This window comes from Antechinus flavipes, chromosome 3 (assembly GCF_016432865.1).
Source record: "Antechinus flavipes isolate AdamAnt ecotype Samford, QLD, Australia chromosome 3, AdamAnt_v2, whole genome shotgun sequence".
In the NCBI taxonomy this organism is placed as follows: domain Eukaryota; kingdom Metazoa; phylum Chordata; class Mammalia; order Dasyuromorphia; family Dasyuridae; genus Antechinus; species Antechinus flavipes.
In genome coordinates, this window is record NC_067400.1 from 314,684,028 (window position 1) to 314,701,284 (window position 17,257).

The 17,257-nt window shown below is 33.3% G+C and overlaps 1 protein-coding gene across 5 annotated transcripts in view; it reads right to left on the minus strand.

Annotated features, from left to right (window-relative positions):
• GSK3B (glycogen synthase kinase 3 beta) overlaps nucleotides 1–17,257 on the minus strand; it is a 231,044-nt gene that overhangs the window by 149,592 nt on the left and 64,195 nt on the right. For all 5 annotated transcript variants that reach the window (XM_051985355.1, XM_051985354.1, XM_051985353.1 and 2 more), the window contains exon 2: nucleotides 6,440–6,633. In XM_051985355.1, the coding sequence (XP_051841315.1) occupies nucleotides 6,440–6,633 (194 nt within the window). The remainder of the gene's footprint in view (nucleotides 1–6,439; nucleotides 6,634–17,257) is intronic.

Below are 17,257 nucleotides of genomic sequence, written 5' to 3' on the forward strand. Positions count from 1 at the left end.
TTTTCCTTCTTGATCCGGTTTTTCTTGTGCAGTAAGATAACTGAATAAATATGTACACATATATTGGATTTAACATGTATTTTAACATATTTAACATGTACTGGACTACCTGCCATTTAGGAGATGAGGTGGGGAGAAGGGGAAAATTTGGAACAAAAAGTTTTGCGAGGGTCAATGTTGAAAAATTACCCATGCATATGTTTTGTAAATAAAAAGCTTTAATTAAAAAAGAAAGAAAGAAAGCTAACACAAGATGAGATAGAAAACTATAGTAGCAATCCTAAGTGGTCAGAAGCAATTGTATTCTCACTTGGTCAACTTCTGAGAGAGTCACTAAGTGACTCTCAAACATAAATGATCTGTCAAGGATAATTTCATGCAAATTTCCATAAACATATACATAGAACACCAAATTAAAAACAAAGAAGATATTTTCCCTTATATACTAATTCACTAATATCTATGCTAAAACTTGGACCATCTCCACCCAACTTCAAAATAAAACTGTAACACCTTTCAAAGCCTTAGTGGCCCATCTTCCATCCTTATACATTATTTTCCTTCATACTTTGATTCAGCAAAATTAGCTCTGTAGTCCTCAGTGACATGGCTTTGCCAGTTTTCTTAGTGCCCTTTTATTGGACCATATTCACCTGGGACAGTTGTTCAAAAGGAGGCAGGAGATGGAATGCCATGCATGTTCAAGAAATTATAAGTAGGCCGGTGTTGCTGGATGATTGTGTACACGGAAGGGAGAATGATGTAGAAAGATTGAAAAGGTGGGGAGAAGCTAGGTTATAAAGAAGTTTAAATACTGAACAGAAGTCTTTTATATATGATCCTGAACAATAGGGACAACAGGGAGCGACTGTAGCTCATTGACAGGGGAAGTATATATGATAGAAAAATCCCATGGTAGCTGAGTCTTGAGTATGCATTGGAGTAAGGAGAAATATGAGGTAAGGAGATTCATTAGAAGGCTACTGCAGTAGTCCAAGAGAGAGATGAAGGCCTGAACTAAGGTACTGGCTAGATGAGTGGAGAGAAGGGGAAATACCTAAGAGATTTTGAGAAGATAGAAACAAGATTTAGCAATGGATATGGAAATATGAGGTGAATGACAGTGAGTAATTCAAGATAACCTGAAATTATAGAAGGACAGAGACAATAGGAAATTTGGAAATGGAGATAGTTTGGGAAGAAACATAATGAGTTCTATTAAGAAAAATCTACGAATTTTGGTAAGGAAAAAAGTTACAGACAACGAGGATAAAATGTCACCAGGTGGCAGCAGGACCTTAGTTGCTAGCAAATTATACAAAATGGTGAAAAACAGACCCAAGCTGTCAACTAGCAAATCTAACCTTAGGAAGTAACAGCAAACAACACATGATCCTCCAAAGCACACCTCTCAACTTGTAGCCAGAATAAAAAAGTCCTAAGTGCATTACTCATGTGACCAAGACCTTAAACAAGATTTTAATGAATCCTGCAATAAGTCACCATCCCACTGGATTTATGGAACAATTCAAATCAATAACTAATTTTTAAACTACTACTTATGTGCAAGATACTGTAAGATACCAGATATTTGCTGCCAACAACGGGTTTATAATTTAATACAGGACACTGTGAAAAAAGACAACGTAAAGCAAAATGAGATTAAATACAAAACAGAAGTACAAACAAAATGTTCTAAGAAATACTCTAGATGGAAGAATCATGTAAGATTTCCCGGAAGAGGTAGCATCTGACTATGTCTTGAAGTGAGGAATTTCAACAGGTACATTTAGGGAGAGGGACATTCAAAAGTGCTGAAAAATGGTGGAAGAGAAGTAAAGGTAGGACAAAAATATCTGATAATGAATAGTTCAGTTTGGCCATATCGTAGAGCATATAAAAGAGAAAGTGTGAGATATAGCTGCAAAGATCATTATAAACCATATTTTGAAGTGTCTTAAATGTCAAGGTTTAAAAAATTAACCTTATTCCATTGCCAATGAGAAACCAATGAAGGTTTTTAATGTGGGAGTGACCTGATTAGAGGAATACTTTAGTTTTTATGTGAACATTAATGTGAAGGAAATATTAGAGAGTAGAAACCAAGTAGATTACTGGGAGTTCTTAGCCTCATTTGGGTGTGTCTTGGATTCCTTTGGCAGTCAGGGGAAGCCTATGGACTCCCTTCTCAGAATAATGTTTTTAAATGTACAAAATACAACACATTAGATTACAAAGGAAATAAAAAAATCAGTGAAAAGAGCAATGCACTTTTAAAAAAACTATCCAAATTCACAGACTTCCTAAAAATTATTCACTGATACCTTGAAAGTCTATGATTCCCAAGTTAAGAACATCTGGACTAAAAGAAGCAAAACTAATTTAAAAGGTGTGAAAGCTGAAACAAGGAGATAAGTACAAGAAATACACTAAAAATTGAATGAAATGGACTTGACATGCTAAGGGCCTGGGAGAGGGGGAAAAAAATGACTGGAGTTTTGAGAATAAGCAGTTTGGAAAAAAATCAACTCGTATTACTTCTCTGTTGCCTAAAGGACAAATTACCTGTTTAGCCTTTTAAATCCTTCACAATATGGCCCCATCTGATCTTTCTAGCCTCACTGATCAATATTTCTCCCTCAACAAAGCCATTTCCAGCCAAACTGGTCTTCTTCCTTTTAACAACAGTCTATCTTTAAGTTTCAGATGTTGCACTGTTTTTTTCTTCATTCTTAAAATGCCTTCCCCCTTACTCACCTCATTACCTCTGGGAATTAGCTCAGGAACTATTTTCTACATAAAGCCTTTGTGATCTCACTATTACCTTCTTCCTAACTATTTTATATTTAAATATTTTGTATTTATTAAATATATACTTAACAGGGAGAATTTTCATTTCCTCCATTAGACTATAAGGAAGAGAGAATTGTTTCTTTATACTTATATCTCAGTAACTAGCACAATGACTGGCATTTAGTAATCATATAGGTTAATCATAACAGATAGAAAGTTGGTTAAGGAAAAAAAGTTTCATTCATGTTGACTGAATTCAACATTAAAGACTCTTCCAAAATGAACAACTCAGATGATTTGGCATCATAACAAAATGTGTGTGTGTGTGTGTGTGTGTGTGTGTGTGTGTGTGTGTGTGTATCTTTTAAAATTTTCAGATATTATATAACAAAAATGAAAAATTTCACCCAGTTTCAGTGTTAACAATAAACTTTTTTTTTTTACCATGAGTGCTGTTAACAGAGCCCTATCAGCAATTCAAAAATCAAAAAAATTTTAAACCAAATCTTATAAGAAATAAAATTTCCTCTTACCCCCCATTTCCTCTCCCCATTAGTCTTTTGTGGTAATCTCATCCTGCTCCATAACAATTGTTATTCCCCAAAGCTCTACTTAGGACTTTGCGCTCTTCTTTTTATTTACTTAGATTTCTTGTAGTTCCCACATTGCAGCTTCAACTATCACATTTACACAAATAACATCTAAATCCATATAATTTTCAGCACCTTTCCTGTACTGTACTCTAAGGGCCTGTGGAGGGAAGTTTACTTAAGTTGTGCTTCCAGTACAATAAATTCAATATGGCAAAAAGTGAATTCAAATTAAAAGTATTACCTTAAAATCAGGCTCTTTCTCCTTTTCCTCCCCCCAAAAAACAAGGAAATTCTTTATCTTGTTCACTTCTGTCAAAAGTAATATTTCCCCAGATCCCCAGGCAATGTCAAATTTGGAGTTCTCTTTGGCTGCCTTCTCCTTTCCCCACCTCCTCATTATACATGATTACTACTACTAGTATGAGACATTTATCTGTAAGCAAATATATAGGATCATAGGAATTTGAGTTGAGCTAAAAACTTAGGATCATCCACTCCCATGTTCATTTCACAACTAAGGAAAATGATCTTGAGCATAGTTAGGTGACTTGCCTAAGAGCATAAAGCAACAGGGCTCAGGAGAGAGTTCATTTGACTACATTATGCCTACAAGTGAAGATTCACTTCTAATTATTGCCACATCAGATTTAATATTTGACTTTACAATCAATACAGCAATACACTCTAGATCAAGGAGGTTCCAAATCCAGCACTCTTCTTCATTATGCTATGGCTGTATTATCTCCTGTAGTAGGAAAGTTTCTTTAAGGTAGAAATTGTTTCGTTTTTGTTTTTTGATCCTCTGTGCTTTGTACATAAGAAATGGGATAAGGAACAGATATAAAAAATTCATTGGTACCAGGAACTGGAAATTGCCTTTTCCAATTTATAGGTTGGCATTTTCTCTCCTATTTATAATCTTAACAAGTTGCCTAAAAGTAAACTTACTTGCCAAGGGGTTACATAGTCATTATCTGTAAAAGGCCAGGCTAGAATCCAGTTCTTTTTGGTTCAAGATCAACTCTCTATCCACTATACTCTGCTGCTTCTTATAATGTCCCCTGTAACATAACAGATGTTTGTTGCTACAGAGAAGTAGCTAAAAGTGAATTTTAAGTACTTTAGAAAGTGACTCCAAACCAGAGTTCAGAAAATGCGTTGTTACCAAGACAGTGAAAACTGGCAAGCCAATTAAAGCAAAGAAAACAAAAACTTCATAAAGCAGGTAGGATTTTGCTCTAAGTATGTAAAGTACAAGTAAAAAGTACTTGCAAATGATCCAAGGGACAGACACAAAGCAGAACACTTTTAATTCAAGTGAGGTCTAAGAGTACTAAGGAAAGGTAAGGCAATAGGAAACAAGAAATGATCTCTCACCTGTTCAGACCCTCCACCTCAAGCTCTTGACATCTTCCCTCCCATTTTCTTGTCTCTTGTAATCTAGCACTATCTCACTGCTCTGATTTACTATTCAATGGACTCCTCAGAGCTAGAAACACATGATACTATCCCTGTCTCTACTATATTTCCACTTGAGATGTCATACAAACTATTCACTCAAGAGAAACATAGGCTTCTGTAAAGACAGCTCATGGCTTTATTTTTTTATTTCAAATAAGCAGCCTTATGATATTTAGCATTTTGTGAGCTTCTGAGACTGTAACAGTATGTGAGATTCTGTCTGCCCAGATTAGATCAAATCTGGAGAAATGTGTTCAGTTCTAAGTCCAATATTTTAGAAAGAACATTAATAATCTTGAGGATATCCAGGGAAAAGCAAGCAGAATGATATAAAGAGCTTCAAGTGCATGCCATGTGAGAACTGGCTGAAGAAACTGAGGATACTTGGTTTGGAGAAGAGAAAGGATGAGAATGGAATAAAAACAGTGATAGCATAACAACCATTCTAAAGTACTGGAGAGCCTGTCCTATAGAAGGTAAATCTGGAGTAGTTCTTCTGGTTCATGAAAGGGACACAGCTGCCAAGAGGCAAATTTGGATTTGATAATTTTCTTAAAGAGTTTTCCCAAAAAGTAGAAAGGTCAGTTTCAGGAGTTAGGAAGTAGGTTGCCCCTCACTGGACATCTTAAAACAAAGATTAGATGTGTCTCAGAGGGATATGGTTAGTTAATTACTCCTTTGTCTTTTTTGGGGGGGAGAGGAAGGGACATACAACAAGAAGTTTAATACCTATCATGCTATAAATACAGATAGCTATATAAGGTCTCATCTTACTATCATAAAGGAAGCATCTGAAATTTTTTGTCTAAAGTTTTCTACTTCTTAAACTGTAGGTTCTGACCCCATGAGATCTCGTAACTGAATGTAAATGTTTGGTTTGTGTATCTATTTTATATACCTACATAAAAATTTCTCTGATCTAAACCAAATTTGTCCACCAGGGTTTGTCTTTTCACTACCTAGAAAAACTCAGTGTCACTACTAATTACCATTTCTCAAATCAGAGGTCTCAACCTGCAATTTTTCTGTTACAACTTAACTTTAAATGGGATTCTTTTATAAATATTTCAAAAGGTCTATAAAACCCTTAACTACTAGAAATAAACTCTGTAAGAAGAATTGTAAACTTATTACTTAAAAGTTAGTGAAGCTATTTCATTTTGATATAGGTAGAAATTAATGGAACTCTGAATAGCCTTCTTTCTGATTTCACTATTAATGAACCCTGAACATTGCCTATTTTAGAGATTGGGAAGAAGAATCAGGCAATGCAAAACATCATTTTTAGAAACACATTCTTCCTTCTCCACTGAAATTACTATATATAAGGCCATATGTAAAACAATATATTAAAAGAAAATAGAAAAGAAAAAGAAAAGTCTAAGGAAAAGTAAAACACCTTTGTTTTGACTAAATTATCATTCCAAATCCAGTATTACTATTCCCAAACTAGTCTCTTCTCACCATATTTGCTGAATAAGTTAAAATCTTTACATCTGAGTTACTAAAAACTTGCCCAACAGAAGTGAAACATGATTAGGAAAATGACATTAAAATAATTACAAAAACATGTAAAATTACAGAAATCTCACCTTAAATCTCTTGTCCTGCAGTACTTTTTTGATGGCAACTAGTTCTCCTGAATCACAAAGTTTGGCTTGATATACTACACCAAACGACCCATTCCCGATCACTTTAGTGTCTGTATAACTGACTTCCTGTGGCCTGTCTGGACCTTGTCCAGGAGTTGCCACCACTGTTGTCACCTTGCTGCCATCCTTGTCTCCTGGAAAAGAGAACACAAAAAGAATAGCATTAAAATAAATCTCCATCAACAAATAAATCTTCTAAATTCTGGATGTATTATTAAATTATAATTAATTTAAAAGTGCTTGAGTATGAGGGAAATGATTTGGAATAAAGAACCTAAAATAAGATCTCAAACAAGGAAAATAGGTATAAAATACAATAAGAAAGGGGCAGGCAATGACATAGTAGATAGAGCACTATCGCTGGTGTCAGGAGGCCCTGAGTTGAAATCCAGCCTCAGACACTTAACAATTACTTGTTATGTGACCCTGGGCAAGGCTCTTAATCACAACTGTCTTGCCAAAACAAACAAACCAAATAAATACAATAAGAAATAAGAATATTAGATTAATTCGAAATAGAAATTAAGATGCACTGTGGTATAATAGAAAGAAATTTGGAACTAGTGTCAGAGAACATGGTTTTGAATCAATGCAATCTTAGGAAAGTCATTTACCCTCCCCTCCCTGGATATCAATATCCTCCACCATAAAATGAAGGTTTAGAATTGGAGTTACAAGGTTCCTTCTGATTTAATACCTAACCTGTAAGTTCATTTATCACTACTGTCTTCCATATTCTATATAGTACAGAACATTAAAACATGAAGGTACTGTTAGAGGATACCTATTTTAGAATCCTAATATTCAAGGAATCATGGAAAATTACAGATAAAAGGAATATTAAAGATTTGGCCAACCTTTTCATTTTACAAATGGGCAAATTTACTTTCTTACACTGAGCTTAAATTTAAAATATCCATTTTTTATACAAAGATTTTAATTTTGTTTGACATTCTAATTTATGAAACTCTTAAGTTTATAACACTATAACACATACATTATAAGGAAATGATTAATCAAAAACAATCATTTGATCTAACCTTATTTCTATTTTAATATATATTAAAACAATATAAAACAATGTAATTAAGTATATCTGTGGCTGTGTGAATCACTTAATCAAACATGGAGACTAAGAGTTTTGATTCCTTCTTAGACATTACTTTTATTCTAAATAGCTATACAAGATTAGGGTGGCATTTACTAACTATCTTGAAAATGTATACTCTTAATCAAAAAGGAGACTCTAGCAAGAAAATATGCATGTTTACAACATCACCGACAGAAAAAAAAACCTCTGCTATATTTTAGGGATCACATGAGTACAAAATATTTTTTACATTTTAAAATAAATTTTTATTCCGTATAAAATGCAAAAACCATTTTTGGACAGGTAGCAACCTCTGTTATGTCCTATTTATGAAAGATCAGAAGCAGCAATTTTAAATACAAAGGAAACTGTAAGTTATAAATAACATATATACATTTTTTAGAGAGACAAAGAGTGCTAATTAGTACCTTATAAATTTGTTATATAACTTCAAGTGGGTCTTCACTGCAGCAAGGCAGTGTTTTTATTAATGACTATTTCACACACCTATAAAAGCAATTCCAAACCTTCTCTTTTTTCCTCAAACTTCCCCATAACTCCTCCTTCTGCTTCGCAGTTGAGGAACTTGGTCTTAATTTTACTGAAAATCATGAAGGCCAATCAACATGAACTCCCTCTTCTCTAATTTTCTTCCATTTCAAAATTCTTTAATATAATTTTCCACATTATTCTCCTTTCACTAGCCTGTCAAAAGAGAAAGCTCTTCTCCTTACCAAGGCCATCCCTCTACATCTGCACTTGAACCCATCTTCTCCAAAAGATGCATTCTCAATCATTGCTCCTCTTTTCAATTATAAATCAATTTCAAACAAGCCGAAATCTACCTTATGCTTTAAAAAAATCTTCAATAGACTCTACTATCTCCTCAAACTATCACTCTATTTCCCTTTCTCCAATGAATTTCCATGAAAAGGTAATTATATTTGATGACTTTATTTCTTTTCTCATTCTGTAACCCTAATTATATCTGCCTTTATATGGGGGGGGGGGGTGTTAATTATCAACTTTATTAAAAAGATGCATTGATGTGAGAGAGAGAGAGAGAAAGAGAGAGAGAGAAAGAAAGAAAGAGAGAGAAGGGGTGCGGGGGAAGAGGGAAGAGAGAAGAGAGGGGGGGAAGAGGGGAGAGAGAAGAGAGGAGGGGGGGAGAGAAGAGAGAAAGAAAGCGGAGAGAGAGAGAGGAGAGAGGAAATGGAGAGAGAGAGAGAGAGAGAGAGAGAGAGAGAGAGAGAGAGAGAGAGAGAGAGATTCAGTTCCAAGATTCAGTCTCAGGTCAACAATTAACTATTGAACATAAACTAGAAATATCTTAAATTTAGACATGTTTAAAGCCGAACTAATTTTTCCTTTATATAATCCCCTCTTTCAAACTTCCTTATATGTTAAATGTACTGGTCTCCTTTCAGTGCCTCAGATTTATAATCTTGGCATTATCGTGGACTGTTTACTCTTCCTCAATTTACAGATCCAATCAGTTACCAGATTTTATTATTTCTATCTTCAAATCATGTCTCACATGCAAACCTTCTATCTACCACCATAGTTCAGGCCTTCATCATCTCCAGCCTATATTACTACAACAATCTCCCAACTGTCTGACCTCCCACATTTCCAGTCCACCATACACACTATACTACCAATTGATTATTTCCAATAAGCCCAAAGATGACTGACCACATTCTACTCTATTACAGGATCAAATGTAAAATCCTCTGCTCAGCTTTTAAAGCTCATCTACTTCATATTTTCTATCCTTCCATTTTTCTTATTCTTCATCCCTTCTATATATTCTGCAATCCAGTGATTGGATATTATCCTTCCTTGCATACAACATTCCCTTTTCAACTTGCATCTTCACTGACTGCCTCCCCATGTCTAGACTTCTCTCCCTTCATTTGTTTATTTCCTTGCTGTGTTTTCTCAATCAGATTAGCGCCAATCTTAGATTAACTCCAAATTTACCCAAGAAGCCCTTTACAGGACTCCTTATTCTTATTGCTTCCCTCTGAGAACATTTCTTATTGGTCCTGTATAGATTTTGTTTTTAACATTGCTCTTAGCATGTTATCTCCCGCACTAGATTGTGAAATCCCTTAAAGGAAGAAGTGCTTTTTTCCTTTCTTTCTATATACCTGCTGACTATTCAACCAATTTCAGTCAATTCTTATTAACTCTAGGATCAATAAAAACTTATCTGTACTATATACAGGTATAAGCAAATATGTATCTGCTATATGTTATATCAACATATCTGTTAAATACATGTTATATGTGTGTATATAAATATATGTACACACATACACATCATATGTGTATATGTGTATCTTGTTTATACACCTTGGATATTAAAGTTTCACAGAAAATTTTAATACAATTTTTTTTCCTTTAGACTACTTTCATTCTTATCCTCAGTATATTAATTTTGTGCAGCTTTTCCGTTTCATTTAATCAAATATATCATTTTTAAATCGTCTTTATCTCTTCTTTGTTTAAGAATATATCTTACATATAGATATGAAAGGTTATAATTTTTTTATAATGATCTTTGATATTAATGTCATCTATACAATTAAAATGCACTGTAGTATAAAATGGTGGTCTAATTCTAATTTCTGCCTACTTTCCAGTTTTCCCAGAAGTTTCATCAAATAAGGAGTTCTTTCCTAAGTAATTTATAATTTCTGTTTTTTTGAACTCTGGGTTATTAAATTCCATAATTTCTGATTCTTCTTTGTGTAGTCTGTTCCAGTATACTAATACTCCCTTTTAAAAATCAATACAGGATATTTCTGATGATTGCTGCTTTATAACATGGTATACCATCTGGAATTGCCATTTCTACTTTGTTCCTACCTTGTTTCATTATTGCCTTTGATATTCCATAGATTTGTTACCTTTCAAAATCAATGTTGTTATTTTACCAAGTTCTATAAACTACTTTTTTGGTAATTTGATTGGTATAGCATTAAAAGCCTAAATTAACTTTGATATTTTCATTTTTATAATATTTGCACACTTTTGCCATGGGCACTGAATATTCTACCAGTTACTTAAACCACTTTTCACTTCTCTGAAACTGAAGCTATGTTGGTATTTTGAGTGCTCTGGTACACTAAATCCCAGAGATTTTAAACATTTTGTAGTTATTTGGAATTGAATTTCCTTTTCTAATACTCTCTTGATTTTGTCACTACATAGAAAACAGTTTAGTTCGGAGGATTTATTTTGTATTCTGCTGAATCTACCATCTCAATTAAAATCTTTGCTAATTCTTTAGGATTTTTTAATAATCCATCATATCATGATGCTGATATCATCAGCAAATAGGGATAGTTTTATCTTCACTATCTTCTTAGCTTTTATCTTACTCTTGTTAGTGCTTCCAAAACTACATCAAATAACAATGAACAAATTAGGCATCTTTACTCCTGCATTTATTGAGAAAGGTTCTAATTGAATACAAAATCTTACAAAAATGAATGTTGAAAACTATCTTTAGATATATTTGGAAAAATAAAGTACTACTGAGAAAAGAAAAAGGTATTCATGTATCGCCACTTCAAATGATGCTTGCTTTTGATTTTGGATAATTTTGGATTTTTTTTTTTTAAGGTCCCTATACAGTTATATTTTGTAGGGTTTTTTTCCCCTACAAACATGCATTATGCTTTGTTAACAGCTTTTTCCACATCTCAGGATAATCATATGGTTTGGGTCATTATTTTTTTTTCTTACTGAAGCAATTGGAGTTAAATGACTTGCCCAGGGTCACACAGCTGTGAAGTGTTAAGTGTCTGAGGATGGATTTGAATTCAGGTCCTCCTGATTTCAAGGCTGGTGCTCTATCCATTGTGCCACCTAGCTGCCCGGGGATATTTAATTCTTAATATGACTAATTGATTTCCTCATGTTGAAACATCCTTGCATCTTTGGTATGAATCCAATTTGGTCAAAATGAATGCTTTCTTAGACGAATCATGCTATAGTATATTTCAAATGATTTTACTAAAAAATTTTGAATATTCATTATTGTTATATTTATAGTTCTACTTCTGTACCTTATACTTTCCTATTTTAAACATTAGGGTTTTATTTGACTCATAAAAGGAATCTTTTAACTTTCTCAATTTTTGAGAATAACTTAAAAGTTTTAAAGAATTTTCTTGTAAATCCATCAGGAGCAGTTGGGCTTCCTTCTCCTCCCCCTTCCTTTTGGTAATTTTTTAAATAGGTTTTATTATTTCCTTTTTTGAGAATGGATTATTTAAGAACTTTATGTGATCTTCTGGTGGCTGGGTTATTTTATATTTTTGAAGTGTTTTTTAGTATATATTCTGCTCTATTGGCATTTGACTGTGCAAAGTAGGTTCTGTAAATCCTTTTTATTTCCCAAGTGACTGGTGATTTGATGTTTTGTTGATATGACTTCTGCTTTCTTTATAAACAGATTGATAGCCAATCTTTTTAAATTTTAGTTTTATTTATCATATCTATAAATGTTTGCCTTAAAATGATGTTTCTCTTATACTTAAAAAAAAATTCCTCTTTTCTGGTCACTTTAGGTTTGTTAGTTTTCTAATTTTCAAATATAGCATTGCTTTATTTATCCTATTTTTTCCTATTTTGTTAATGTACATTTGTAAGGATTTGATTTTTTCCCCTCAGAATAATTTTTAGCTCCATCTAAACAATCTTGTTTCTTCATTATCATTTTCTTTCATGTAATTATTAACTGTTTTTACATTCTTGATCCAAATATCAGGTCAATAATAATTGACCCAATTATTATTATTATTAGTTAGAATTTCATTAAGTTTCTATTTAGGCCTGTGTTTTTTATTTTTGCTTCTTGATCTGAACTCATTACTATTTTTACTGTATTACAATCATAAAGGATGTATTTTCTATTTCTGTCTTTTCTACTTGATTTACAATATTCTGTGCCCTAACAACTGATCAGTTTTTGTAAAAATTCCAAATTGTGCTAAAAAAAAAAAAATTCCCTCCAAATTAGGATTTTTTTTTCTTTTCCCAATTTAGGATTTTTCCCTTGGCCATCCCACAACAATTCTCCCAACCAACCATCTCCACTGCCACCACCCTGCTAGCTTCTCTAAATTCAATATTTTATTTCTTCAGCTATTTTAGTTTATCTTTAAACCTATCCTCCATTTGTTATCCCTTTCCATAATTCTGGAATTCTGCATAACTAATTATTAGTTCTTTTTTCCTAGTTATTTAATTTTTCCCCTTGTTTTCCCTCTTGTTATGTAAGCAAATAAAATTTTGTTCCACTCTTCTCATTTATCTTGTTTGCTAATTTTATTTAATTTTCTTTTGTCTTTTTCTAAAAAGGCTTTCTTTCTTAAAATAAAAAAAAAAAAAATCAACAGGCTTAATTAGGTATCCACTCAAGTTAGAAAAGGGGAAAATGAATAATAAGAGAGAATGGTAAAAGAATACCATTAATGATTCAACATCAGTAGGTGGCAGTAGCCAAAAAATAATTTAGGCTAGTATGCCAAATAAAATGGCTCATATGACAGCTTTCACTGTAACGGGGTTTGCCAGGATGACTCTGCATGTTCTCTTTATCCAAAGGTAAGGGGATCACCACACTTCTGATAATTTAATATAGAAAGACCTTTGGTAGTAAAAACAATAACAACCACAACCAAAAAAAAAAACACCCCAAAAAACCTAGCTGTCAGTTTATTTATAGGTACAGAAAAGGCTATTTTTGAAGATACCTTAACTATATCTGATTTTGAGCCTTGGCCAAAATAGAAGTAAAAGAAAAATTTAAATTAAAAATCAACCCATCTTGTGATTCCTAAGCATCAAGCATTTCAATTGAAATGTTTTCTATTCTGGCTACATGAACAAGTTTTTAAATCATTCCTTTTAAGTAATCAAACTTCATTCAAAATTTAAAAGCATAACTATACTTCATATCCAAGAAATCCTATACCAGTGAATATAATACCAATGGTTCCTGCAACACATAGTACACATCAAGTCTCACTGCTATTACATGATCCTACTACTCATGACATCAGAATCTAGCTGCAATTTACTGCATCTCCTTTCTGTGAATTATCTAAATTCAAAAGAAATTCAAGCAATGACTAAGTTCCAAATTCCCTTCTACTAATGACTATTCCTATAGGACCTAGTTTTTCTAAAAGTTTCAAAGAATTAACAACCAATAAGTTAAACTTTGCAGCATTAAAACTTAAAACTACATTTCTCTTTTTTTTTTTAAGAGCAGGAAAATAAAAGTTTCCATTATGTAAATTTTTGGAAGATTTCACAAAATAAAAGCTAACTTCAGAAATAATCAAACTTCAGAATAATCAAAGCAGGACCATCATAGAAATAGAGCACTTCTCTGTAGCTAGAGTTGCGAATTAGATCAATCATCCTAGAAAACAACTTAGAAATCCACTAGAAAAGGCATTTTGACCCATAAATACTAATGTTAGATATATACTCCATGGTGATTAATGTCAAAGGGAAAGAACTCATATGAACAAAATTCATTTAACACCAACTTTTGTGTAGCAAAAATCTCATGCAAGGGAGATACTCATAAATGGATGAATGGAAAAAAATGGAGGAATATATGAAAAATTATGTATGTAAATATAACAGAATATTACAATATAATAATGAATAGGAAGAATTGAGAAATTATGGGAAAATTCATAGGGACTGATGGTTCTGCCTACTTCACACACAATTTATACAATAACAATAATAAGGTAAAGAAAAACAACTTTTAAAGAACTTAGAGACAGCTAGGTAGCACAGAGAACATGGCACCAGATTTAAGAGTCTGGAAGATCTGAGTTCAAGTCCTCCCTTAGACCTTAATAGCTCACTTAATCTTTCTCAAATTTGGTTTACTTATCAATAAAACAGGGATAATTATAGCACCTATATCACAGTGGCCATAAAGCTCAAATGATATCTATCTATCTATCTATCTATCTATCTATCTATCTATCTATCTATCTATCTATATATAGTTCTTGTAATTAGATTAAAATATCTGAACCCTGATCCATTAAATGACCAATCAAGACTAGAGAAAACAGTGAAATATACTTTCCTCCTTTTGCTGAGTAGAGTTTGACTAAGTACATAATGAGGCATCTGATGTCAGATATGGTTGATTCAGTGGCTTGCTACTTAACTGCACCATAAGGAGAAAAATAATAGATGGGGGGCAGAGCAACAACAGTTTATAAGCGGAAAGGCAGAATCCTCAGGATAATGAACCCAGTCAATTCATTTTGCTTTCCTTACATATGTTATTCCACATTAGAGTATTTTGACTGGTTGCTACTCTTCTTGGAAAACTCTCTCCTATCTCAACTCCACTTTCTACCTTCCAGGGCTGGCTTTCTTCAGGTCTCAGCTAAGCCCCTCCTTATACAAGAAGCTCTTGTCAGTTTATCTTAGTGCTTTCACTCAGATTATCTCCAACTGATTTTGTGTATATCTTGTTTATTCATAATTATGTATATGTCACCCTCCCCCACTGGACTCTCAGCTTCTTGAGAATAGGCCCATTTGGGGGCCCTTTCTTTGGATCTCCAGCATTTATTTAGCACAATGCCAGGCACATAGTGGATGTTTAAAAAACATCTGTGAGGTTTTTTTTTTTTTTTTTTAATTTTAAATAACTCAAAGGGAATTTTCAAGTAGTTCTGGACATCTCAAACATAAGAGATATGTATATGTAAATCATTCCATATTACATCTATCACATCATCATCTTGAGGCTAAACTGGAAATCACTAGGTTGACCAAATAATATCATAAGCTATATATCTCATGTGCTAGATGATATAAACCAACATTAAATGAAAATTCTGAGGAATTGAAAAAAAATGATAGTTTAGAAAAAAAGATTAAAATGTATTTTTCTTTTCTGAAACAAAGAACAGAGCATTGGATAAGGAGTCAGAGGATGACCTGTTCAAATTCTACTTAACAGCACTTGTACAAGCTTTGGCAAGAAAGTAGAAAATACTATGGTCATTTGGTAGAATAGTAAAAGCAAAGGCAAAACGTATTTTTAAATACCTATCTCCCAAATTAACATATGTTTAGTACTTTTTATGAACAGGGAACAGTTGATGCAAAGCAACTAGAGAGGTTTGCTCCCTGAAGGAGTTTACATTCAATTGATGGATAAAACATTTACCCATTCAAGAAATACAAACTAATCTGATGAAGAAAGTTGTAAGGACAGATGGACTGAAGGAAAGCAAGAAGAATCAGCAAAGTTTTATGCTAAGACTTTAATAAGTATTTTATTCTAGAGGCAATAAGGACCCACTGAATAGGAATAATATAGACCAGTGTCTTAGGAATGTTATTTTGGCAATGGGTGGAAGATGAATTGGAAAAGACAGAGTAGCAAATAAATTAGGAGGCAACAGTACAATAGTACAGTGGACCTCTAATGAAGAGGGCCTGAACTGAGTACAGAACTATGGATGTAAGAGATGTTATGAAGTAGAACTGACTCGATTTGGAAGCTGATTGTACTGAGAGACGGGGAAAAGAAGCTGGGGGAAAAAAGAGGTAGTCAAAGATGATTTAAATTATAATCCTAGATAAAAACAAAAGTTGATGGTATACTTGTCATCCCAACAATGAGAGCTATCCATGAATGTAATGGCAGGTTCTCCCTCTTTGGAGGTCTTCCAACAAATACCTATTAGATATTTATAAATAATGGAGATTCTTTTTGGATATAGGTCTCTGAGGTCATTACTTACATCCCTCAAATTCTGTGACACTGTGACAGAAATAAGTATGGAGGAAGGGAAAGGGAAAGGAATGAGCTGTTTGGGACATGTTATAATAAATAAGCAGGTGACAGAACACTGGAATTCAGGCAAACAAAGCACATATACAGTTTTAAGTAATCTGCTTTCAAAATGATAAGTGAAAAGTGATTATTGCCAAAAGAATATAGATAGAAGAGGGCCTGAGGAAATACTGAGGAACAAGGGGGAGAGAAGGAAGAAACAGGCCAACACTTCCTGAGCAAGATACAGATGATGAATCAACAGGTCTTAAGTGGACATATTATGACATGTAATTAAAGGGGCAAGCCCCTGAGTTAGTATATCAGTACATAGATCTTGCATAAATAATAGATACAAAAACAGTAATGTTCCAAAGCCTTTTGAAAACTGGCAGTGCTTTCAGTTATCACAAATTTTTCTGTCACAAAATTGTATCTTTTTAACCCCAAGGTTCTCATGGTGGCATTACATGAGAAAGGATGACTTGTAAGAACTAAAAACTGTGGGTGACAGAAAAGACAAGATTGTATGTATAAAGTATATTATAGCATGTGACCAGATTTATATGCAAGAAGTAGGTCAGCCATATCTATCTAGTAAGAGTGAGGGGTAATAAGGAGGGAATCTTAATTTGTTGTACAGCTATCTACAAAATACTAAGAGACAAAAACTTCTAGTACGTTTGGTAGATTCTTTATGAAAAAATTACAAGAATGGCACAGAAGAAGGTATAGACCAGTGGTTTGCAAAGTATGGTCTAGAGAATCCTGGGGATCTCTGAAACCCTTTTAGAGGGTCTACAAATTCAAAAATAGTTTT